General features: G+C 42.3%; 1 protein-coding gene across 1 annotated transcript; it reads right to left on the reverse strand.

Annotated features, from left to right (window-relative positions):
- ERMN (ermin) lies at positions 1–24,596 on the reverse strand. Its single transcript, XM_069732965.1, has 3 exons — positions 24,130–24,596; positions 2,327–2,434; positions 1–1,059 (listed from the first exon to the last, which is right to left on the reverse strand). The coding sequence occupies exons 1-3, from the start codon at positions 24,332–24,334 to the stop codon at positions 659–661; spliced, it is 714 nt and encodes a 237-aa protein (XP_069589066.1). The 5' UTR covers positions 24,335–24,596; the 3' UTR covers positions 1–658.
- Positions 24,597–26,791: the final 2,195 nt, after the last annotated feature.

The following is a 26,791-nucleotide window of genomic DNA, read 5'->3' on the forward strand; positions in this document are numbered from 1 at the left end:
TGCAGGTGCTGCAGGGGAGTTTATTTAATCCGTTTGCACATCAGTATTACATTCATACATAACGTATATTTATATAGTTTAATTATTTTATTCTGCATTCTCCTTTTTAATAAGGGACAGTAAATGTAAGCAGCTTATACGCCCACGTATAAGGATGTAATGTAAAAGCCCAGACGTAAAAGCTTCTCTACCTTCTTATAACTTAATCAAACAGGAAATAATATCATAGACCACAAAACCTGGGTTACAAATATTGCATCCAATTTCTGGTTATATAAATGAGGTTAATAGACTTTGTTCTCCTTAGATATCAAAACGGGAAGTTCATGTTAGAAAACTACAAAGCGAAATGTTTACTGTATGAATAGCGGCTGAACTTCCTTGAGTCTCATAATCCCGTTATGGTTGAAGCTGTCGATAGATTTCGAGACAATGGTGCGTTGGGTAATCAATATGGTGCTTGTTGTTACCGTCGCTATTTGTTTTTTGTTTTTGTGCATTTTTACCGTTTTGAAAAGTTCAACAGTTGATTTATTTCCTGCTTTGAATACAGTCGATGTATTGGGGTAAAATTTGGGCACGTCGGGGTGAAGGTACTTAGGATTATTGGCCGATATGGTGGTGCGTATATAAACGTGTGGAGCATTCAGCCTTGATATCACAGATTAACCATCGACTCAAACTCATCAATCCTCTGCTTTGTGTTACCTTTCCGGATTTTGCGGTATGATACTGTGTCATATCTGGAGTAGCTGTGTCTGGAGATATCTGGTCTGTTTCCAGCCATTTCATCGGGGTCAAGATGTCTGCCACTCGGACTAACCATTCTTCCATTTTCATGCTCCTCATATGACCCATCCCCATAGTCGATGTCGGTCTCTATGGATGTATTCTCTTCCTCTGGTTCAATCAGGATGTTGTCTGTGCCAGTAGCATTTGGATGGTGGCTTTGCTGATACAACAATATATCTGGTGTTTCAGATTTATTCCCGTCTTGATCTTTGTCTTGCTTACTTGTGTCTTCTGGACTTGAAGATGGAATCTTGTCACTATCTACTTCTGTGTAAAAATGGAAAATCATTAAAGAAGAGAACGTGTTTGTTTCCTAATTTAGATGAACATGTAAACATCAATGTACATTGGGGAAGGATTCTTTACAGTTAGTGTAGCGAAAGTATGCAATGGAATGGGATGCTACGTCATGTCTATGTACCAACCGCCTTTCCATTCATTCTGTATGGGGCCACCAGAAGAAGCGCAGTGCTTGGCAGCCCCATAGGAAGTCAATAAAACAGCGGTTGAGCATGCGCACTGCCGATCGATTCTAACAGATTAATGGTTCTGCTGACCGGTGCAGGTCTCGACAAATGGGCCCCTACCGGTCAATCAGTTATCACTGGAGAACGACTTTAAGGTGACAAACTAAGTTATATTTGTGGATTGTAGACTTAAACGAATTGTCCACTACAAAATTCTAATTTATAACTGGGCTCAAGATGGTCTAAAATTATAAGACAGAAGTATACTCGCCTATCAAATCACTGCCGCCCTTCTATAGAGGTCGTGTTCTCCGTTGGTCTCCTTGCTTCCTCTTCCAGTGGGGGATGTCATGTTGCAGCCAATGATTGGCCACAGTCTTGATGTTCTCTTAGAAAAGTATTCAAGGAGATTGTTTGTTTCTTCCGGCTCCTAACGCCAAGTCGCCAGCCGATAAGTTGCCACTGATTGATAGCAGTGACAATGTGACATCCCCTGCCAGAAGAGGAATCAAGGAGACCATCGGGAGACATGTCCAGTGGTGCGGAGTAGAGGCCAGGGTCCATGGATGAGCATGTCCGCCCATCTATAAAATACAACCCTTTAGTATCAGAGTCAGGCAGCTGCTGCAAAGGCAGCCATGACCATGGAACGTAGAAGAAGAATGATAGATGTGCAAAGCATGACCATAGCTTTCTCGTTATACAAGTCAATAGTCAGACCGTGCATGGACCCTGTAGGGTGACCGAACAATTATGGGAATGGGTGAATTACAGTGACAAAATTATTTATTGAGGACAAAAATCACAATCTGATAACTATGTCCGAATATATGACTGGACAGTGCAGTTCTGTCTAAGGAACATTGTCAAAAGAAAAGAAAATATCTACATTAATATAGATAGCATTTCTGTACTGCAAAAGCAATCCATGGGAATCTACGGTATATGACCAGATGGTGAAATTGTTACTCCTGTAAAGGAGGCCAGGAGAAGGTTGGATGCCTTTCTTAAAAGTTATTTAGGAAACTATCAGTTGGAAATTCTTCCCCCTAAGATAAGACCCATACCTATTCTTGATTCATATCCGTCTTCCTTGATGTCTCCGAATTCTTTCTCATGGTTGTCCAGCACATCTGGTACTCTTTCCAAAATAGTATTATTCTCATCTTTTCGATCTGCAAAAAAAAAATACAATGGAGATCTGAGGCGTCTCTGACGATTCCCGACTTACATGGTAAAAAGGAATTGGGTATTTTATGGGCAATGTTTGTATTCGTCATGAAAAAATTCTGGATCATCATTTATTAAAATTCTCTGCTCTTCTTATAACCATTACTCTTGTCAATGACAGTGTCGTACTGTGTAGGAAGTGGAAGCTATGGGCTGATAAAAGTGATATTCCTCCACGGTTATTAAGCAAAATATTTTACCAATCCCAACTCTCATTTAGACAATGTAAATCCTCCTCAATTTTTGAACATGGCACATGCGGGTATTATTTTTTCTTAGCACAACTGGAGCCATCTTTCTGCGGCATTAGGGCTCATTCAGATGTCAGTTTTTTCACGTACGACAAAAATGGTCCCAGTTTCATCAGATATTTTGTTCAGAGTTTCATTTGAATTTGGTCCGATTTTCATCAATTTCTCCAGGATTTTTACCGTTGAAGCGTAGTGTGTTACTAACGGTAATGTTTGAGACTGTGGTTCCAGCTCTCTACAGGTCGTTGACCAGGTCCTCTCCTGTAGTTCTCGGCGGATTCCTGAACTTTGTCAGAATCGCCCTTACCCCATGGGGCGAGATCTTGCATGGAGCGCCAGATGGAAGAAGATTCACATTCATCTTGTGTTTCTTCTATTTTCTAATAATTGTGCCAACAGTTGTTGCCTTCTCACCAAGCTGCTTGCCTATTGCCCTGTAGCGCATCCCAGCCTTGTGCGTGTCTACAGTTTTGTCCCTGGTGTCCTTAGACAGCTCTTTGGTCTTGGCCATGGTGAAGGGGTTGGAGTGTGATTGAGTGTGTGGACAAGTGTCTTTTATACAGGTAACACGTTCAAACAGGTGCAATTAATACAGATAATGAGTGCAGAGTAGGAGGCCTCTTAAAGCGAACCTGTCAGCAGGATTTTGCTAAGTAAACTACAGACATTGTGATGTCACTGCTGTTATACTGATTAAAATGATACCTGGGGTGAAGAAATCCATCTTGTGGTTCTTGTGTAATCAGTGTTAGACGTTTTCAGTTAATGAGATGCCCGTGCTCCGGGTGGCCTGTGGGCAGAGTCTTATCTTCCAGCTCTAGGCCAGAGAAATCAAGGAAAGTCCTGCCCACAGGCCACCCCAAAGCACACACAGTCTGTCTCTCTCTCTCTATGATGAGGAACATGTCTGTGCTTTGGGGCGGCCTGTGGGCAGGGCGTTCCTGGGTTTCTCTGGCTTAGAGCAGGAAGATAAGACTCTGCTTATAGGCAGCCCCAGAGAACAAGCATATCATTAGCTGAAAAACTCTTACACTGATTACACAAGAACAACAAGACGGATTTCTTCACCTCAGGTATCATTTTAATCAGTATAACAGCACCAACCTGAGAATGCCTGTAGTTTACTTAGCAAAATCTTGCTTCCAGGTTCGCTTTAAAGAAAAACGAACAGGTCTGTGAGAGACAGAATTCTTGCTGGTGGGTAGGTGATCAAATACTTATTTCAAGCAATGAATTCAATTTAATTGTTTGAAAATCATACTATGTGATTTTCTATTTTTTCTTTTTAGACTTTGTCTCTCTCAGTTGAAGTGTACCTTCAACTGAGAGAGACAAATCTGCAGGTGGTTGGGCATTTAGGAAATAGCGACCACAATATTGTGCAGTTTCACCTGTCTTTCACTAGGGGGACTTGTCAGGGAGTCACAAAAACATTGAACTTTAGGAAGGCAAAGTTTGAACAGCTTAGAGATGCCCTTAATCTGGTAGACTGGGACAATATCCTCAGAAATAAGAATACAGATAATAAATGGGAAATGTTTAAGAACATCCTAAATAGGCAGTGTAAGCGGTTTATACCTTGTGGGAATAAAAGGACTAGAAATAGGAAAAACCCAATGTGGCTAAACAAAGAAGTAAGACAGGCAATTAACAGTAAAAAGAAAGCATTTGCACTACTAAAGCAGGATGGCACCATTGAAGCTCTAAAAAACTATAGGGAGAAAAATACTTTATCTAAAAAACTAATTAAAGCTGCCAAAAAGGAAACAGAGAAGCACATTGCTAAGGAGAGTAAAACTAATCCCAAACTGTTCTTCAACTATATCAATAGTAAAAGAATAAAAACTGAAAATGTAGGCCCCTTAAAAAATAGTGAGGAAAGAATGGTTGTAGATGACGAGGAAAAAGCTAACATATTAAACACCTTCTTCTCCACGGTATTCACGGTGGAAAATGAAATGCTAGGTGAAATCCCAAGAAACAATGAAAACCCTATATTAAGGGTCACCAATCTAACCCAAGAAGAGGTGCGAAACCGGCTAAATAAGATTAAAATAGATAAATCTCCGAGTCCGGATGGCATACACCCACGAGTACTAAGAGAACTAAGTAATGTAATAGATAAACCATTATTTCTTATTTTTAGGGACTCTATAGCGACAGGGGCTGTTCCGCAGGATTGGCGCATAGCAAATGTGGTGCCAATATTCAAAAAGGGCTCTAAAAGTGAACCTGGAAATTATAGGCCAGTAAGTCTAACCTCTATTGTTGGTAAAATATTTGAAGGGCTTCTGAGGGATGTTATTCTGGATTATCTCAATGAGAATAACTGTTTAACTCCATATCAGCATGGGTTTATGAGAAATCGCTCCTGTCAAGCCAATCTAATCAGTTTTTATGAAGAGGTAAGCTATAGGCTGGACCACGGTGAGTCATTGGACGTGGTATATCTCGATTTTTCCAAAGCGTTTGATACCGTGCCGCACAAGAGGTTGGTACACAAAATGAGAATGCTTGGTCTGGGGGAAAATGTGTGTAAATGGGTTAGTAACTGGCTTAGTGATAGAAAGCAGAGGGTGGTTATAAATGGTATAGTCTCTAACTGGGTCGCTGTGACCAGTGGGGTACCACAGGGGTCAGTATTGGGACCTGTTCTCTTCAACATATTCATTAATGATCTGGTAGAAGGTTTACACAGTAAAATATCGATATTTGCAGATGATACAAAACTATGTAAAGCAGTTAATACAAGAGAAGATAGTATTCTGCTACAGATGGATCTGGATAAGTTGGAAACTTGGGCTGAAAGGTGGCAGATGAGGTTTAACAATGATAAATGTAAGGTTATACACATGGGAAGAGGGAATCAATATCACCATTACACACTGAACGGGAAACCACTGGGTAAATCTGACAGGGAGAAGGACTTGGGGATCCTAGTTAATGATAAACTTACCTGGAGCAGCCAGTGCCAGGCAGCAGCTGCCAAGGCAAACAGGATCATGGGGTGCATTAAAAGAGGTCTGGATACACATGATGAGAGCATTATACTGCCTCTGTACAAATCCCTAGTTAGACCGCACATGGAGTACTGTGTCCAGTTTTGGGCACCGGTGCTCAGGAAGGATATAATGGAACTAGAGAGAGTACAAAGGAGGGCAACAAAATTAATAAAGGGGATGGGAGAACTACAATACCCAGATAGATTAGCGAAATTAGGATTATTTAGTCTAGAAAAAAGACGACTGAGGGGCGATCTAATAACCATGTATAAGTATATAAGGGGACAATACAAATATCTCGCTGAGGATCTGTTTATACCAAGGAAGGTGACGGGCACAAGGGGGCATTCTTTGCGTCTGGAGGAGAGAAGGTTTTTCCACCAACATAGAAGAGGATTCTTTACTGTTAGGGCAGTGAGAATCTGGAATTGCTTGCCTGAGGAGGTGGTGATGGCGAACTCAGTCGAGGGGTTCAAGAGAGGCCTGGATGTCTTCCTGGAGCAGAACAATATTGTATCATACAATTATTAGGTTCTGTAGAAGGACGTAGATCTGGGTATTTATTATGATGGAATATAGGCTGAACTGGATGGACAAATGTCTTTTTTCGGCCTTACTAACTATGTTACTATGTTACTATGTTACTATGTTACCTATGATTAAAATTAGAGATCCCTCCATTCTGTGTAGGTGGGAAAACTTGCCAAATTGGAAGTGAATCAAATACTTATTTTACCCACTGTACATGCAATGTATACAAGCACATTCACACTGTGGCCATTTAACAGACAAAAGCTAAGATAGAAACAAAATGAGCCTATACCCTGCTGTAAGCAAGCAAATAGTAATAGTACATATAAATAACATAGGGTACTTAGTAAACACTGTTTTTGATCAAAAAAACATAAAAGCCATCCAACCGTGACAAGGTGTGCCAAATCAGGACGGTCCTAGTCTCTAATGATAAAACTTCACCTAGTGTCTGACGACCTCAATGTAAATATGGCTGAACATGACTGCGGCCCAGCTGGTCAGACACCCAGCCATGAAAAGTTATATAAATTACATTTCTATCTCAAAAAAGGGGCAGCCACTCATTGTGGCTTTGGTCGTGATGAAGAGTTTTGGACGCATTTACACAATAAACCGTATTCATTCTGTAACTTTGTGTGTGACTGCCCCTTTGAACCTTGGGCAGTATGAACTCTGAACTGTCGTATTCCTCATTTTCTGCATAAAAATGAGAAATAACACAGGGTAAAAGTATTGAAAACGCTGACTGAAATGTATATAATATGTCGTACAAAAGCCTTTATTGGTGATGAAGCTTCAAGAAGCCTCCTGTGTTGAGAAACTAGTCGCAGGCATCGCTCAGGTGTTATTTTGGCCCATTCTTACACACACACTTTAACCATCCTGAAGCTTCCATGGACTCCTTCTATGAACTCTAAGCTTTAGTTCCTTCCATAAATTCTCTTTCGGGTACAGGTCCGGTGATTGCTGGGCCATTCTAAGACCTTTATTTTTTCTCTCAGAAACCAATTGCCAGTTTCCGTGGCTGTGTGTTTGGGATCATTATCTTGTCAAAATGACCACCCTCATTTAACCTTTATAATCCTGGTTGATGTCTTATCAAGAATGTCTCTGTACATCTGTAATCTTTAATCACTTAAGGTTTGACAGTGCTATATGCTGAAAAGCAGCCCCACACCATGATGTTCCTACCTCCAAACTTCTCTGTTGGTGCCGTGGTTTTAGGGGTGATATGCAGTACCTTTTAGCCTCCAAACATGGTGTTTGTTATGGCATTCAAAGAGTTCAATTTTGGTCTCATCTGACTAGACTATATTCTCCCAGTATTTTAAATGCTTGTCTAAATGTTGTTCAGCAAACTTTAAACACACTTGATCATGTTTTTTGTCCATCAATGGAGTTTTGCATGGTGAGCGTGCATATAGGCCAGGGCCTGACTGGCCATCTACAAATTCTGGCAAATGCCAGAAGGGCCTGTCTGGTCATGGGCTGCCTTGTCTACTCTGTTGAAAGTCAAAAATCACTGCACTCTTGGAACATCACTTCTCTCCCAGACGCAAGTCCTCTAGCATTCCCACTATACCACCGACGTCGTCTCCTGTAGCCACACTTCTCTACACATCGCGACTCCCGCCGGACCGTGCCTTATAAATTGAGTGGTTTGCCACACATGGTTACCTTGATCCTCATTTTAAAGCGTCTAATGAATTCAGGCTACTCCACTTCCTCTAATACTGATCACATTTCAGGTGGTAAGCCTATTCCTTATCAGCTTCTGTAAATTTCCCTGTGATGTTCCATCTGAACATATCCCTCAATTTACCTTTCTCCCTGACGGGAACTTACAAGTACGACCATTGATATATCAATTTAGGGCGACACTGTGATCAAGGCCACGTTGTGGCCGAAACGTCGTTATTACCTGTCGCTCTTCACCTATGAATAAACTGTTGTCACTTGAAGCAAACCCTTTCTGGTCAAAGAGTGCAGTGATTTTTGACTTTCTATGCTTATGGGATCTCCAGTCCCATTCACTAGCACCACATATCCTAATCGTGTGCCAGCCATTCGTTTCTGCTCCAGTTGTCTACTATGTTGTTATAGACTACGGAGGTTGTGTGGTGAGCGTGTATACAGGCTATGGAGATTGTGTGGTGAGCGTGTATACAGGCTATGGAGATTGTGTGGTGAGCATGTATACAGGCTATGGAGGTTGTGTGGTGAGCGTGTATACAGGCTATGGAGATTGTGTGGTGAGCGTGTATACAGGCTATGAAGGTTGTGTGGTGAGCGTGTATAGAGGCTATGGAGGTTGTGTGGTGAGCGTGTATATAGGCTATGGAGGTTGTGTGGTGAGCGTGTATACAGGCTATGAAGGTTGTGTGGTGAGCGTGTATACAGGCTATGGAGGTTGTGTGGTGAGCGTGTATATAGGCTATGGAGGTTGTGTGGTGAGCGTGTATACAGACTATGGAGGTTGTGTGGTGAGCGTGCATACAAGCTATGGAGGTTGTGTGGTGAGCGTGTATAGAGGCTATGGCGGTTGTGTGGTGAGCGTGTATACAGGCTATGGAGGTTGTGTGGTGAGCGTGTATACAGGCTATGGAGGTTGTGTGGTGAGCGTGTATACAGGCTATGGAGGTTGTGTGGTGAGTGTGTATACAGGCTATGGAGGTTGTGTGGTGAGCATGTATATAGGCTATGGAGGTTGTGTGGTGAGCGTGTATACAGGCTATGGAGGTTGTGTGGTGAGCGTGTATATAGGCTATGGAGGTTGTGTGGTGAGCGTGTATACAGGCTATGGAGGTTGTGTGGTGAGCGTGTATACAGGCTATGGAGGTTGTGTGGTGAGCGTGTATACAGGCTATGGAGGTTGTGTGGTGAGCGTGTATACAGGCTATGGAGGTTGTGTGGTGAGCGTGTATACAGGCTATTGAGGTTGTGTGGTGAGCGTGTATACAGGCTATGGAGGTTGTGTGGTGAGCGTGTATACAGGCTATGGAGGTTGTGTGGTGAGCGTGTATACAGGCTATGGAGGTTATGTGGTGAGCGTGTATACAGGCTATGGAGGTTGTGTGGTGAGCGTGTATACAGGCTATGGAGGTTGTGTGGTGAGCGTGTATACAGGCTATGAAGGTTGTGTGGTGAGCGTGTATACAGGCTATGGAGGTTGTGTGGTGAGCATGTATATAGGCTATGGAGGTTGTGTGGTGAGCGTGTATACAGGCTATGAAGGTTGTGTGGTGAGCGTGTATACAGGCTATGGAGGTTGTGTGGTGAGCGTGTATATAGGCTATGGAGGTTGTGTGGTGAGCGTGTATACAGACTATGGAGGTTGTGTGGTGAGCGTGCATACAAGCTATGGAGGTTGTGTGGTGAGCGTGTATAGAGGCTATGGCGGTTGTGTGGTGAGCGTGTATACAGGCTATGGAGGTTGTGTGGTGAGCGTGTATACAGGCTATGGAGGTTGTGTGGTGAGCGTGTATACAGGCTATGGAGGTTGTGTGGTGAGCGTGTATACAGGCTATGGAGGTTGTGTGGTGAGCATGTATATAGGCTATGGAGGTTGTGTGGTGAGCGTGTATACAGGCTATGGAGGTTGTGTGGTGAGCGTGTATACAGGCTATGGAGGTTGTGTGGTGAGCGTGTATACAGGCTATGGAGGTTGTGTGGTGAGCGTGTATACAGGCTATGGAGGTTTTGTGGTGAGCGTGTATACAGGCTATTGAGGTTGTGTGGTGAGCGTGTATACAGGCTATGGAGGTTGTGTGGTGAGCGTGTATACAGGCTATGGAGGTTGTGTGGTGAGCGTGTATACAGGCTATGGAGGTTATGTGGTGAGCGTGTATACAGGCTATGGAGGTTGTGTGGTGAGCGTGTATACAGGCTATGGAGGTTGTGTGGTGAGCGTGTATAGAGGCTATGGAGGTTGTGTGGTGAGCGTGTATACAGGCTATTGAGGTTGTGTGGTGAGCGTGTATACAGGCTATGGAGGTTGTGTGGTGAGCGTGTATACAGGCTATGGAGGTTGTGTGGTGAGCGTGTATAGAGGCTATGGAGGTTGTGTGGTGAGCGTGTATAGAGGCTATGGAGGTTGTGTGGTGAGCGTGTATACAGGCTATGGAGGTTGTGTGGTGAGCGTGTATACAGGCTATGGAGGTTGTGTGGTGAGCGTGTATACAGGCTATGGAGGTTGTGTGGTGAGCGTGTATACAGGCTATGGAGGTTGTGTGGTGAGCGTGTATAGAGGCTATGGAGGTTGTGTGGTGAGTGTGTATACAGGCTATTGAGGTTGTGTGGTGAGCGTGTATACAGGCTATGGAGGTTGTGTGGTGAGCGTGTATAGAGGCTATGGAGGTTGTGTGGTGAGCGTGTATAGAGGCTATGGAGGTTGTGTGGTGAGCGTGTATAGAGGCTATGGAGGTTGTGTGGTGAGCGTGTATACAGGCTATGGAGGTTGTGTGGTGAGCGTGTATACAGGCTATGGAGGTTGTGTGGTGAGCGTGTATACAGGCTATGGAGGTTGTGTGGTGAGCGTGTATAGAGGCTATGGAGGTTGTGTGGTGAGTGTGTATACAGGCTATGGAGGTTGTGTGGTGAGCGTGTATACAGACTATGGAGGTTGTGTGGTGAGCGTGTATAGAGGCTATGGAGGTTGTGTGGTGAGCGTGTATACAGACTATGGAGGTTGTGTGGTCAGCGTGTATACAGGCTATGGAGGTTGTGTGGTGAGCGTGTATACAGGCTATGGAGGTTGTGTGGTGAGCGTGTATACAGGCTATGGAGGTTGTGTGGTGAGCGTGTATAGAGGCTATGGAGGTTGTGTGGTGAGCGTGTATACAGGCTATGGAGGTTGTGTGGTGAGCGTGTATACAGGCTATGGAGGTTGTGTGGTGAGCGTGTATACAGGCTATGGAGGTTGTGTGGTGAGCGTGTATACAGGCTATGGAGGTTGTGTGGTGAGCGTGTATACAGGCTATGGAGGTTGTGTGGTGAGCGTGTATACAGGCTATGGAGGTTGTGTGGTGAGCATGTATATAGGCTATGGAGGTTGTGTGGTGAGCGTGTATACAGGCTATGGAGGTTGTGTGGTGAGCGTGTATACAGGCTATGGAGGTTGTGTGGTGAGCGTGTATAGAGGCTATAGAGGTTGTGTGGTGAAATATAACACAAGAAGGAAAAACGGCTAGAAGCCGCAGCCAGCTCACCGACCAGACCACCAGATATAGAGCACGAAAGTCCGTCCTGACCAAAGACGCCAAGCGAATGCAAATAGAAGAGATGAATGGGAACTCCAGCTCCAATAAAAAGGTGAAAGTCTTTATTAATCCAAATTAAAAATGGTAATCCAACGCACATAGTGGACAGGTGGATGAAAGCGATAGTCTCGGCTACGCGTTTCGATCCAAAAGGATCTTACTCATGCCTTAGGATAAACCGGATAACAAGGTCTAAATATACCTAGCATTAACCAATTACACAATTCCAAATGAACACGTGATGAATCCGGAAAGGTCCTAAACATATATAACAGAGACATATAACAAGTAACTAAATAAAACACAAGTTAAATGCAAAACAATTAAAACATCAGCAATAATGATATAATATTTCATTTCTTTTGTTTAAACCTGCGGGAAAACGGGTGTTTAAATTATATATCCAAAATGCCTCTCTAGTTAAAAGGCGTCTTTTTATATCTCCACCACGATTATGTGGATATACTACTTCAATGCCATGTACTCTAAGATTGGATACATCACCACCGTGCACTATACCAAAATGCTTTGACACCATAGAGATGTTTCTATTAGGTATATTCAATTTGTTCACATCCCTCAAATGTTCGGTGACCCGTGTTTTTAATTTTCTCGAGGTACAACCTACATAGGAGATTCCACAGGTTATACAATCTATCTTATAAACCACATTCCTAGAATGGCAATTTATGAAACTTTTGATATTGTATTTATTTGTATTTTCGGAGTTCTGAAACGTATTTCCCAAATGTGCGTGTGCACAAGTGCTACACGCAGCGGTACCGCATCTGAAAAATCCCTTGTAGTCGAGCCAGGTTCTGGATTTACAGCTCGCCGAAGGAGCACTAGGAGCGATAGAATCCCCTATAGTTTGGGCTCTTCTGGACACCACGCTAACGCCATCCTTAAGAATATGCATCAGCGTGGAATCCTCATGTAAGATAGGTAATCTTTTATTGATAATGTCTCTAATAGAGTCAAATTGAGGACTAAATTTTAAAGAAACATATGGCTTATTTTCATACTTGGTGACATGCGTGTTATTAACCCTGTCAGAGACCAACAAGTTTTCCCTCGTTTTCTTATTAACTATAGCATTAGCTCTATCTAGTGACCACTGTGGATATTTTCGAGCTCTCAATCTGTTTCTTAAGCTCTCAAATTCACTATCCCTATCAATTAGTAACATAGTAACATAGTAACATAGTTAGTAAGGCCGAAAAAAGACATTTGTCCATCCAGTTCAGCCTATATTCCATTATAATAAATACCCAGATCTACGTCCTTCTACAGAACCTAATAATTGTATGATACAATATTGTTCTGCTCCAGGAAGACATCCAGGCCTCTCTTGAACCCCTCGACTGAGTTCGCCATCACCACCTCCTCAGGCAAGCAATTCCAGATTCTCACTGCCCTAACAGTAAAGAATCCTCTTCTATGTTGGTGGAAAAACCTTCTCTCCTCCAGACGCAAAGAATGCCCCCTTGTGCCCGTCACCTTCCTTGGTATAAACAGATCCTCAGCGAGATATTTGTATTGTCCCCTTATATACTTATACATGGTTATTAGATCGCCCCTCAGTCGTCTTTTTTCTAGACTAAATAATCCTAATTTCGCTAATCTATCTGGGTATTGTAGTTCTCCCATCCCCTTTATTAATTTTGTTGCCCTCCTTTGTACTCTCTCTAGTTCCATTATATCCTTCCTGAGCACCGGTGCCCAAAACTGGACACAGTACTCCATGTGCGGTCTAACTAGGGATTTGTACAGAGGCAGTATAATGCTCTCATCATGTGTATCCAGACCTCTTTTAATGCACCCCATGATCCTGTTTGCCTTGGCAGCTGCTGCCTGGCACTGGCTGCTCCAGGTAAGTTTATCATTAACTAGGATCCCCAAGTCCTTCTCCCTGTCAGATTTACCCAGTGGTTTCCCGTTCAGTGTGTAATGGTGATATTGATTCCCTCTTCCCATGTGTATAACCTTACATTTATCATTGTTAAACCTCATCTGCCACCTTTCAGCCCAAGTTTCCAACTTATCCAGATCCATCTGTAGCAGAATACTATCTTCTCTTGTATTAACTGCTTTACATAGTTTTGTATCATCTGCAAATATCGATATTTTACTGTGTAAACCTTCTACCAGATCATTAATGAATATGTTGAAGAGAACAGGTCCCAATACTGACCCCTGCGGTACCCCACTGGTCACAGCGACCCAGTTAGAGACTATACCATTTATAACCACTCTCTGCTTTCTATCACTAAGCCAGTTACTAACCCATTTACACACATTTTCCCCCAGACCAAGCATTCTCATTTTGTGTACCAACCTCTTGTGCGGCACGGTATCAAACGCTTTGGAAAAATCGAGATATACCACGTCCAATGACTCACCGTGGTCCAGCCTATAGCTTACCTCTTCATAAAAACTGATTAGATTGGTTTGACAGGAGCGATTTCTCATAAACCCATGCTGATATGGAGTTAAACAGTTATTCTCATTGAGATAATCCAGAATAACATCCCTCAGAAACCCTTCAAATATTTTACCAACAATAGAGGTTAGACTTACTGGCCTATAATTTCCAGGTTCACTTTTAGAGCCCTTTTTGAATATTGGCACCACATTTGCTATGCGCCAGTCCTGCGGAACAGACCCTGTCGCTATAGAGTCACTAAAAATAAGAAATAATGGTTTATCTATTACATTACTTAGTTCTCTTAGTACTCGTGGGTGTATGCCATCCGGACCCGGAGATTTATCTATTTTAATCTTATTTAGCCGGTTTCGCACCTCTTCTTGGGTTAGATTGGTGACCCTTAATATAGGGTTTTCATTGTTTCTTGGGATTTCACCTAGCATTTCATTTTCCACCGTGAATACCGTGGAGAAGAAGGTGTTTAATATGTTAGCTTTTTCCTCGTCATCTACAACCATTCTTTCCTCACTATTTTTTAAGGGGCCTACATTTTCAGTTTTTATTCTTTTACTATTGATATAGTTGAAGAACAGTTTGGGATTAGTTTTACTCTCCTTAGCAATGTGCTTCTCTGTTTCCTTTTTGGCAGCTTTAATTAGTTTTTTAGATAAAGTATTTTTCTCCCTATAGTTTTTTAGAGCTTCAATGGTGCCATCCTGCTTTAGTAGTGCAAATGCTTTCTTTTTACTGTTAATTGCCTGTCTTACTTCTTTGTTTAGCCACATTGGGTTTTTCCTATTTCTAGTCCTTTTATTCCCACAAGGTATAAACCGCTTACACTGCCTATTTAGGATGTTCTTAAACATTTCCCATTTATTATCTGTATTCTCATTTCTGAGGATATTGTCCCAGTCTACCAGATTAAGGGCATCTCTAAGCTGTTCAAACTTTGCCTTCCTAAAGTTCAATGTTTTTGTGACTCCCTGACAAGTCCCCCTAGTGAAAGACAGGTGAAACTGCACAATATTGTGGTCGCTATTTCCTAAATGCCCAACCACCTGCAGATTTGTTATTCTGTCAGGTCTATTAGATAGTATTAGGTCTAAAAGTGCTGCTCCTCTGGTTGGATTCTGCACCAATTGTGAAAGATAATTTTTCTTGGTTATTAGCAGAAACCTGTTGCCTTTATGGGTTTCACAGGTTTCTGTTTCCCAGTTAATATCCGGGTAGTTAAAGTCCCCCATAACCAGGACCTCATTATGGGTTGCAGCTTCATCTATCTGCTTTAGAAGTAGACTTTCCATGGTTTCTGTTATATTTGGGGGTTTGTAACAGACCCCAATGAGAATTTTGTTACCATTTTTCCCTCCATGAATTTCAACCCATATGGACTCGACATCCTCATTCCCTTCGCTAATATCCTCCCTTAAAGTGGACTTTAGACAAGACTTTACATAGAGACAAACCCCTCCTCCTCTCCGATTTTTACGATCCTTTCTAAACAGACTGTAACCCTGTAAGTTAACTGCCCAGTCATAGCTTTCATCTAACCATGTCTCGGTTATTCCCACTATGTCAAAGTTACCTGTAGATATTTCTGCTTCTAGTTCTTCCATCTTGTTTGTCAGGCTTCTGGCGTTTGCGAGCATGCAGTTTAGAGGATTTTGTTTTGTTCCAATCTCCTCACTGTGGATTGTTTTAGAAATGTTCTTACCTCCCTTCTGAGTATGTTTTCCTGGGTTGTCTTTGTTCGAGTCTAATGTTTTTCTTCCCGTCCCCTCTTCTTCTAGTTTAACGCCCTCCTGATGAGTGTAGCGAGTCTTCTGGCGAATGTGTGTTTCCCAGGTTTGTTGAGGTGTAGTCCGTCTCTGGCGAGGAGTCCATCATACCAGTAATTCACACCGTGGTCCAGGAATCCAAATCCTTGTTGTCTGCACCATCGTCTTAGCCAGTTGTTTGCATCAAGGATCCTGTTCCATCTCCTGGTGCCATGCCCGTCTACTGGAAGGATAGAAGAAAAAACTACCTGTGCATCCAGTTCCTTTACTTTCTTCCCCAACTCTTCAAAGTCCTTGCAGATTGTCGGTAGGTCCTTCCTTGCCGTGTCATTGGTGCCAACATGTATCAGAAGAAATGGGTGGACGTCCTTGGAGCTGAAGAGCTTTGGTATCCTATCGGTCACATCCTTGATCATCGCACCTGGAAGGCAGCATACTTCTCTTGCAGTTATGTCCGGTCTGCAGATGGCTGCTTCTGTGCCTCTCAGTAGTGAGTCTCCCACCACCACCACTCTTCGTTGCTTCTTGGCTGTACTTTTTGCTGTCACTTGTTGCTGTGTGCCCTTTTCTTTTTTGCTTGCTGGTATTGCTTCATTCTTAGGTGTGCCATCTTCATCCTCTACAAAGATTTGATATCGGTTCTTCAGTTGTGTGGTTGGTGATTTCTCCATGGTCTTCTTGCTTCTTTTGGTCACATGCTTCCACTCATCTGCTTTTGGAGGTTCTCTGACACTTTTTGCACCTTCTGTGACCAGTAGAGATGCTTCTGTTCTGTCTAGAAAGTCTTCATTCTCTTTGATGAGTTTCAAAGTTGCTATTCTTTCTTCCAGACCCCGCACCTTTTCTTCTAAAAGGGCCACTAGTCTACACTTCTGACAGGTGAAATTGGATTCTTCTTCTGGTCAATCTGTGAACATGTAGCACATGCTGCAGCTCACCATGTAGGTTGTCACATCTGCCATGTTGCTCCTAGATCCTGCTGACTTGCTGTGTGTTTTCCTTCTTGTGTAATCTACTCAGCCAAGCTCTCTTGCAATAATGTCCTACAGGCAAAAATTCGCGCGCCGTAAGGCGCGCGGTTTGGTGATGCTTTCGAAGCAGCTGGTCCCGGCTGTACCCAACGATCTTCTAGCTTAGGGAGACTTCGCTTCTCCCAGAAGGCACCTGGAATATGCAAATTAGCCTCCTGAAGCTTGAATCCCTGGTTTGGTGATGCTTTCGAAGCAGCTGGTCCCGGCTGTACCCAACGATCTTCTAGCTTAGGGAGACTTCGCTTCTCCCAGAAGGCACCTGGAATATGCAAATTAGCCTCCTGAAGCTTGAATCCCTGGTTTGGTGATGCTTTCGAAGCAGCTGGTCCCGGCTGTACCCAACGATCTTCTAGCTTAGGGAGACTTCGCTTCTCCCAGAAGGCACCTGGAATATGCAAATTAGCCTCCTGAAGCTTGAATCCCTGGTTTGGTGATGCTTTCGAAGCAGCTGGTCCCGGCTGTACCCAACGATCTTCTAGCTTAGGGAGACTTCGCTTCTCCCAGAAGGCACCTGGAATATGCAAATTAGCCTCCTGAAGCTTGAATCCCTGGTTTGGTGATGCTTTCGAAGCAGCTGGTCCCGGCTGTACCCAACGATCTTCTAGCTTAGGGAGACTTCGCTTCTCCCAGAAGGCACCTGGAATATGCAAATTAGCCTCCTGAAGCTTGAATCCCTGGTTTGGTGATGCTTTCGAAGCAGCTGGTCCCGGCTGTACCCAACGATCTTCTAGCTTAGGGAGACTTCGCTTCTCCCAGAAGGCACCTGGAATATGCAAATTAGCCTCCTGAAGCTTGAATCCCTGGTTTGGTGATGCTTTCGAAGCAGCTGGTCCCGGCTGTACCCAACGATCTTCTCTGCTACAGTTACGTTTTAATCTTGTATATTCCCCAGTTGGTATCGCTTTGATTGTATGTGCTGGGTGGCTGCTAGTAGCGTGGAGAATTGCATTACCACTAATTGGTTTTACATGTGTCTTGCTAACAATATTTTCATTCACATGCCCAGATAGCTCAAGGTCCAAAAAGGAAATTTTATGTGGATCAGAAACAAACGTGAATCCAATCCCAAAATCATTGGCATTAATATAGTCCACAAATCCCGGTATGGCAGACACATCGCCCCCCCAAATAATGAGGGTGTCATCGATGTATCTGCCATACCAGGAGATGTGGTCCAAAAAAGGGTTATTAACTGAGTAAATAAATTTTTGTTCCCAATATGCCATAGTCAAATTCGCTAAGGAGGGGGAGTATTTGGCACCCATCGGAACTCCCGACTTTTGTACATAAATTTGTCTATCAAAAGAAAAAATATATTATTCTTCATTAAAAAAAAAGAAACCTGCAACGTAAAATTTACGAGATCTTGGGAAAATTGCCCGGACTCAGTAAGATGGAATTGAAGTGCTTCCATGGCCACATTGTGTGGAATACTTGTGTATAAAGACACAACGTCGCAACTAAGCCAAGTGTAATTTTGTTTCCATCTCCAACTACTCAGTGTTTTTAGAACCTCTTTTGAATCCTTTATATAACCTGGTAATTTGCTGACTAAAGGCTTCAGTAATGAATCCACCCATTCACATAAATGTTCTGTCATGGATCCAATACCCGACACTATAGGACGCATAGCTGGTATGCCGTCACTTTTATGTACTTTGGGTAGCCCATACATAATGGGTAATTTAGGAAATTGTACATATATATAGTCAGCCTGTTTCTTGTCAATGACTGATAGACTAATACCCTCTTCTATAATTTTAGCAATTTTAGCATTAATATTATTAGTTGGATTATTTGGAAGTTTCTCATAAGTTGAAGTATCAGATAAGAGATCAAACATTTTATCTTTATAATCTTGTTCATTAAGAATAACTATGAGACCTCCTTTATCACTTTTTTTTATGATGATATTTTTCATATTTTTAAGTTCATTAAGAGCTCTACGTTGTCTTCGGGATAGATTGTTACAATTAGTCTTATTCCAGCCATCTTTGAGGTTCTTTAGATCCTTTTCAATTAGTTCCTGGAATTTATCCATACATTCTACTCGAGATTGTAGAGGATAGAAGTAAGGATTTTTCGTTGTAAAATTTTCAGAGGAGTTGCATCTATCAGTAGTAGTTTCTTCTTGTTGATCTTTGGATAATTTTAATAAACAATTTAATGCTACTTGTTCTCTGAATTCCAAACCTTCAAACTCGTTCACTTCTATAGGAGTTGTATTTGTTCGTTTTGATACATCCTTTTCCAAGAAAAAATGTCTTTTTAAGGTGAGGTTTCTTATGAATTTATTAATGTCTAGAATTGTCAAAAAAAGATCAAAATCAGAATCCGGTGCAAAATTCAAGCCCAAAGCTAATACATCCAGTTGGTCTTTGGTAAGAGACTGAGAAGATAAATTTATCACATTATCATTGTTTATTGCTTGTATTTCCTTCTGTATCGAGTGGTAACTCCCTGTTGATTTCTTGTGCTTTCTCCCAGCTCTTCTCTTGCGTTTTTTGAGTTTGTGGTGAGCGTGTATACAGGCTATGGAGGTTGTGTGGTGAGCGTGTATACAGGCTATGGAGGTTGTGTGGTGAGCGTGTATACAGGCTATGGAGGTTGTGTGGTGAGCGTGTATACAGGCTATGGAGGTTGTGTGGTGAGCGTGTATACAGGTTATGGAGGTTGTGTGGTGAGCGTGTATACAGGCTATGGAGGTTGTGTGGTGAGCGTGTATACAGGCTATGGAGGTTGTGTGGTGAGTGTGTATACAGGCTATGGAGGTTGTGTGGTGAGTGTGTATACAGATTATGGAGGTTGTGTGGTGAGCGTGTATACAGGCTATGGAGGTTGTGTGATGAGCGTGTATACAGGCTATGGAGGTTGTGTGGTGAGCATGTATACAGGCTATGGAGGTTGTGTGGTGAGCGTGTATACAGGCTATGGAGGTTGTGTGGTGAGCGTGTATACAGGCTATGGAGGTTGTGTGGTGAGCGTGTATACAGATTATGGAGGTTGAATGCATTACTTACCGTTTTCTATTAAACAATTGTACCTGCTAATTCCAGGTCTTTGGGTAGCTCTCCACAGGTGGTCCTTGATCATTGTGGTTTGCACTGATGACGAAGTGTGATGTAGTGTGTTGATTAATAAACCGCATTTCTTCTCCTGTCTCCTGCTCATCTCTGGGCCACTGGCAGATCGAATTTTAACCCACTTATTTCCTTCTTTCTCTGCATTATGGATCTAAAGCAGCTATTTTCCAGATAAGACCCTATTGCGCTATTTGTCTTTCCGATTTTTTTTCTTTGCTCAAAGGTTGTCCTTGGTTCTTGGACAGGGACAACTCTTCTGATAATTCTTTTCACTCCTCTGAAATCTTGTGGGAAGCAACTGTTCGTGGCTGGTTTATAGCAAAATTATGTTCTTTCAACTACTGGATTATGGACCCAACATTGTTCACTAAAATCTTCAGTAGTTTAGACTCTTTTGACTCTTTTGTCAACGCTATCAGTATGTTTTGCAACAATAAGGATACAAAGGTCTTGAGACATCACTGGCTTTACCCATTATGAGATGTTTCTTGTGAGGCACCTTGGTAATGATGGTAATGAGATACCTTTTTATAGTCCATCAGTTGATCCAGTATATATTTTTTTCATTAAATGGCAGGATTGCTTTCTAACTACTGATAGATTTCATCTGGTGTCATGATAACCTTCCATGACTTTTTGCACCTCTCTTTTTTCATGTGTCCAATACGTTTTCCCTGTACATTTCTCATTATTACACATAACTTACTTTATGAGTTTCTGCGGTTTGATTTTTTTTCTTGTGTGGATTGGACGTGTTGTTACCGACATCTGGGAATTTCATGTCAATAGCGTTTTTAGAAATATATTTACTTAGAAAATTGGTGGCGTATTCAATACTTATTTCACCTATTGCATATATATATTCTCTCAAAATTAGCTGTGATTTTACCCTGCAGAATGCCGGAAACTGAGATATTGGGAGTTGTTTTCGAACACTGATTTTATTTTCATTGGAAACAAAGCAGTGGTCAAGAAGTCTAAAACGGGTCTTTGTTCTGTTGTTTTGTAAGAAACAATGGTGAAAAATTGTTGAAGGAGGATTGTATGTGAGGCTCTTTCATCTGCTCTGTGGCTCTCATTAAAACTCCATGGAGGCCAGGCACAGGATTTCTAATGTTCTTTCGCATGTACATATAAAATGCAAAAATAAAAATTGAAGAGGATCCCCTGGTGGCTCAAGTATCCAAAGTATTAAATAGGACCTATGACAACTCGGTGTTAACATTCTCCTTGCAAAGGGGTGTGGCCTTTCACAGTGAGCACTAATAGGACAGTGTCCTTGTAGGGGCACACACCTATCTGGTAACGCCCAGTTGTCAATTTATTTATAACCTTCTAAAAGGAATAACAGAGGAACGCAACACAGCGGTATAAAAGAAATACTCTGGAATTGAAATATCATTGTTACTATTATACAGGTATTTACTGAAACAAATATTGAAGAGATCTGACAGGCCCTCTTCCATTATACGGCTGTGTATAGGAAAAAAGGTCGCATCGGTTTCCATATATTTGGATTAGAAATTTTATAATAATAGTGAAAAAACATGACATACACAAATTTACAATTAATGATAGGGGTTGTTGTGATGGGTCTGTGTAATAACAGGCATGGCTTATTGACTGATATTTTTAAGAAAAAAAAGAACCTTTTTAGAAATACTGACATACAGTTGTGCTCAAAAGTTTACATACCCCCGGCAGAATTTTTGCTTTTTTGGCCTTTTTTTTCAGAGAATATGAATGATAACACCAAAACTTTTTCTCCACTCATGGTTAGTGGTTGGGTGAAGCCATTTATGGTCAAACTACTGTGTTTTATCTTTTTAAATCCTAATGACAACTCAAAACATCCAAATGACCCTGACCAAAAGTTCACATACCCAGGTGATTTTGGCTTTTGGCCTGATTACATGCACAGAGGTTGACACATATGGGTTTGAATGGCTACTAAAGGTAACATGCTCACTAGTGATGGGCGAGTGTGCTCGTTACTTGAGATTTCTGAGCATGCTCGGGTGTTCTCCGAGTATCTTGGGCATGCTTGTAGATTATGTTTGAGTTGCTGCGGCTGCATGATATGTGGCTGCTAGTCAGCCTGAATACATGTGGGGATTCCTTAAAAAACAGGCAAGGCAATCCCTCATGTGTTCAGGTTGTCTAACAGCTGGAAATCATGCAGCTGCGGGGACACAAGCATAATCTACAAGCACGCCCAAGATACTCGGAGACCACCCGATCATGCTCAGAAATCTCGAGTAACAAGCACACTCGCTCATCACTAATCCTCACCTGTGACCTGTTTGCTTGTAATCAGTGTGTGTGCATAAAAGCTGAGTGAATTTCTGGGACCCAGACAGACTCTTGCATCTTTCATCCAGCCACTGACGTTTTTGGATAGTGAATCATGGGGAAAGCAAAAGAATTGTCAACGGATCTACGGGAAAAGGTGGTTCCAATTACAGGACCGTGCCGGTATCAGTGAGCTCCGCACCACCGGCCGTTCTGTCACATGGTAGTAACTATACAATTGATAAGGCATGGACTGAAAAAATACTACCAAGCCTGATAATGTTTATCAATGCCTGAAAGGCAAATTCTCAGTATGTCCTATAAATCTGAATGGGACTTGTGACAATCCAGACACATGTTGCAGAAGTATCCCAAGTCCAGGGGTTGTCTGATCTAAGCTACAAGTCTGCAATCAGTCAATAAGACTGCAGACTTGTGAATTCTCACATTGTGCGCACTATCGGGATTCTCCAGTGCTGGCGGTGGTTGCATGGCCGCACGTATGTGATTTTCATGCCTATGGTCACATGCCAACTAGATGGGCACGGCCTCTCAATGCAAGTGTATTGAGTGAGTCCGGAAATAGTCTAGTCTGAATACAACTAGAAGTATTGAAATCGAATACTTGCAGTATTATGACCACCCGCTCTCAGCGCCGGCACCGGAGGATCCTCCCAGCGCGCAGGGTGCACAATGTGAGGACTCGCAAATCTGCAGTCACATAGAGTGACTGCAGACTTGTAGCTTAAGACCGGACAACATCTTTAAGATATATGGAATGGGTTGTCCATAAAACCCATAACTTGGGCAACAAAACAGCTTGTCCTATGGATAAATGATTACTTGTTCTAACCAAAATACCCCTTTAACACTATGGGGTGGGGGGTATTGAATTAGAAGAATTTTCCTGAATATGACCCATCCATGTGCCTTAATATGACCCATCCATGTGCCTGAATATGACCCATCCATGTGCCTTAATATGACCCATCCATGTGCCTGAATATGACCCATCCATGTGCCTTATTACTGTGTGTTTTACACACTTTTTACACCTAATTAACAGTTGGGAAGTGACTAGAAAGCAATGGACGTCTCAAAGAAGTTGCAAACAGCGCCAGACTAATTAATGGAGTATGCTCTTAGTTAGGAATACAATATCTGCTTTTCTCATCTACTTTTATGCTGTCTAAATTTAGTAAAGTGGCAAAAAAAAAAAATATTTTCATTATTTTCAGAGATAAACTCTGCCACAAAAAAATAGTGGGGATAAAAACTTTTTTTTAAAAAATGCAAGAATACAAAAGTTGTACTTTACAAGTCATTCAATTAATAGTGACATGGCTTCAGTCTTAAGAGTCTCGGTTTGCACTAGGATTTGTGGTGCATACTTACCGTAGCTTGATTAATATATAGAATAAAAAATATTGCTTAATATATAACCATTCAATAAAATCAACTGAGGGTTGTCCAACATTGGGGACATTTTTTTCTTATTTAAATGCATGTAACTGGGAGCAAAAAAATAATTTTTGCATTTGGGTTTCAGCAAAAATGTTGCACCGTTTGCCTTCTATAACCTCCATGTTGTACTGTCTATTTCTGGCTGTAGAATGAGTTAACTGAGGATCAGTCAGTGAGCCTGGGAGGGTATTTTTACTCTTTTATCTGCCTTTTTCTGAGCTCCTTTCAGCTGATGAATGACCACAGACCACACCCAAGTTGAATGAGCACTGAAATATAATAACCTGTAAAAGCCAAATGGTGCAAAATTTTGAACCCAATTGCAAAAATGATTTTTAGTCCAGAATACATACCGTACATTGAAGTAAAATAAAAAATGTCCCCGACAACCCCTCACATACTAATTAAACCTATGCTAGAAGGACACTGTATTGACGCTCCATAAGACATGGACATGGTTGAAGTATAATATATGAAGCATTCTATTGAAGACATTCTCTATAGACCCAGATACTCTACCTTCGTCATTTCTGTCTTTTAGGTCCAAAGATGGTGTAGCAGTAAGTTTGTCCTCGGGACTTCCACTTGTAAAGACTGAATCGCGTTGGTTTGTATCACAGACGATGGCTAAATCCATCTGATCGACCACATCGGTTATCTGCACCGGTATTATTTCAGGATTTTCAGTCCCGTTATATTCAGGCGCCTGAGCTTCTTCTGCCATTATCAAAGCCTTCAAGATAATTGTAAATCCAAGTAATAAAAGGAAATCACAATAAATGGTTCCGGGTGTCGGGGTTAATACTCTTGTATCGAGAGCGTAAGGTTGGAAAAACAACAGCTCAATGACATTCTGAGGGTCCTCAGACGTTGGGTGATATTTGTCTGGCGGAGATGTCCTCCACCCGTAGGGTCGCCTATGAATTCTAGTGGACACATTTGCCTTTCTTATAGAGGGGGAACACGTAGCCCAATCGAGCTTTTGTCTAAGCAGCCCGTAATTATTCTACAGCCTTCTGACCATGAGAGATTTTCTATTCTTACAAGAAAGGCTCGTTTGTTCTTTCCTTGTAAACAGCGGCACCGATTGTTCTTAATCTTTAATCCGTAGCAAGTGACCACTGCTGGTCACATTAAGTGGTGGGCCACCAGGCTTATAATTCACACTGGTCACGTTGTTTTATTAATCCGTCCAGCAACGTCAGTCGACAAGGGATTCATGTTTGTAAAGCTAATCATTCCAGTGGTACCAGTAAACGTTTGATAAAAGATATAATTTATCTTACTCAACCTCAAAAAAAAATCACTAATGAATATCAATAGTTCATTATGTCTAGTTACGCGGTGATAATGGAGGGGGGTATGTATTATCTTAAAACTAGGTAGATTTGTAGTTTAAAGTTTAGCTGAGTAATGACTCTTTCAGGAGATACAAGAATAACATTGCTCATATATGTGATGGGTTTTTTACGCACCCTGCTGTTGCAAGAGGGGGGACCCGCCGGCGCACATGTCATCCAGCTCAACTGTATTGCAACTCAGAGACCCTCCACAATACATGCCATTGGCTAGTCAGAGGCCGGCAACTGACGTCAATGAGCCAGGCATTGGCGGTGCATGGCAGTGATGCCATGCGTCACCATAGCAGGCATGCTGATATCAGCTGCCAGTCTTTGCACCGGCAACAGAAGAGGACTCTGCATGTTGTGGGATCGGAGGAAGGTGGGAAGAATCCCAGGATGGGACACATACGTGGAATGGGAGATATTACTACATAATGAAGGGGGGGAAACACATATGTCTTTATAGGATTTAGAAGGCTATAATGGCCCATACATCTAACCAACATGCAGGGGGGCTGGTCCAGATTTTGCACCGGGGCCCACTGGACTCTAGTTATGCTACTGGTGACACCCCCAGATGAACAAATCAGTACAATAGCCAAACTTTAAAGAGTAACATTCTTTAAATTTATTTGCTTTTTTCCATAAATTAATAGCACGCATGAAATAAGAAACCAGTGCCATTTTACTGAAGGGCCGCCTGTGGCTAGGCAGGCGCCGGCACAGAATTTTAAACAGTATGAAGATACTTACACCAGAGGTAGCTGAGGGGCCATGGCACAGATGAAGACGCTACTCACAGTCCCACACCAGAGGTCTCCACCAATGCTCTATCAACATATTCCACCCAAACTTCTAGCGATGATTAAAAAATAACCAGGCTGGTACCGGCAAGGTAAGTCAGCAGCACAGCGCCATTATGCACATACCTTTAGTTTATAATGCTTGACCCTAATGACAGGTTCTCTTTAAAATGGCTACCAATGGGATATATAATGTTAAATACCAGTCATTCAGATAAGCAGAGATGGGCAAGGTCCACGAGAGTGACAGCTGCTCTTTCGTTGGCAGCACTCTGCTCTATGGCCACATTCACAGGTTTGCAGTACGTGTTCTAACAGATGTCACACATACCCATTAAAACCTATCCAGCGTAGATGAAAGGGATTCAAAAGCAATATTAGAAAATATGTCTAATGTTTTATCAACATCAATAGTTGGTGTAAGTGTGGTAAGTGACTGAAGACGTCATGGCAACAAAAAGGGTTAATGTGAAGTGTGATATGTTATGTGTTTGATAAAGAGTGTTATATTCTATCCTTATGGCCAGTTTGTGTCTCGGTTCTCTTGGGGGTTCTGCCTCAAGGCCATCACTGAGAATGGGTGGAGGTCTGTCCACTAGAGGAATCATTACCAGTATAGGTATATAGTTTCTATCACACAGGGTAGTATGCAGTTAACACACTAGTTGGGAGTGGTTAGATCAGTTACTAGGAGAAGCTCTTCCTGCTTCTAGGGAGTAGAGAGGAATGTTTGGAATCTAGTCAAGTTCAGAGTCAGGTGTGGAAGTGGAGTTCAGAGGAAAGGCTAGACACTACAGCGCCAACAGGACATTTCTGAAGGTTTGTGAGGACGTCGTTGCAGTCTTGGGCCTAGGGTCCACAAGAGGTATTGAGTGCCATATCTCTGTCTCCTCTGTGAAGATGTCCGCCGAGTCTCAGCGAAAAGGAAGGATGGTAGGTCTCAGGAAAACTCTACTGGCAGATCAGAAGTCCCTGGAACCAACAGGGAAGGATGAGGCAGGGGCAGGTTGGGCAGAATGGAGGCAACAACTGATA

Source organism: Ranitomeya imitator, chromosome 7 (assembly GCF_032444005.1).
Source record: "Ranitomeya imitator isolate aRanImi1 chromosome 7, aRanImi1.pri, whole genome shotgun sequence".
NCBI lineage: Eukaryota > Metazoa > Chordata > Amphibia > Anura > Dendrobatidae > Ranitomeya > Ranitomeya imitator.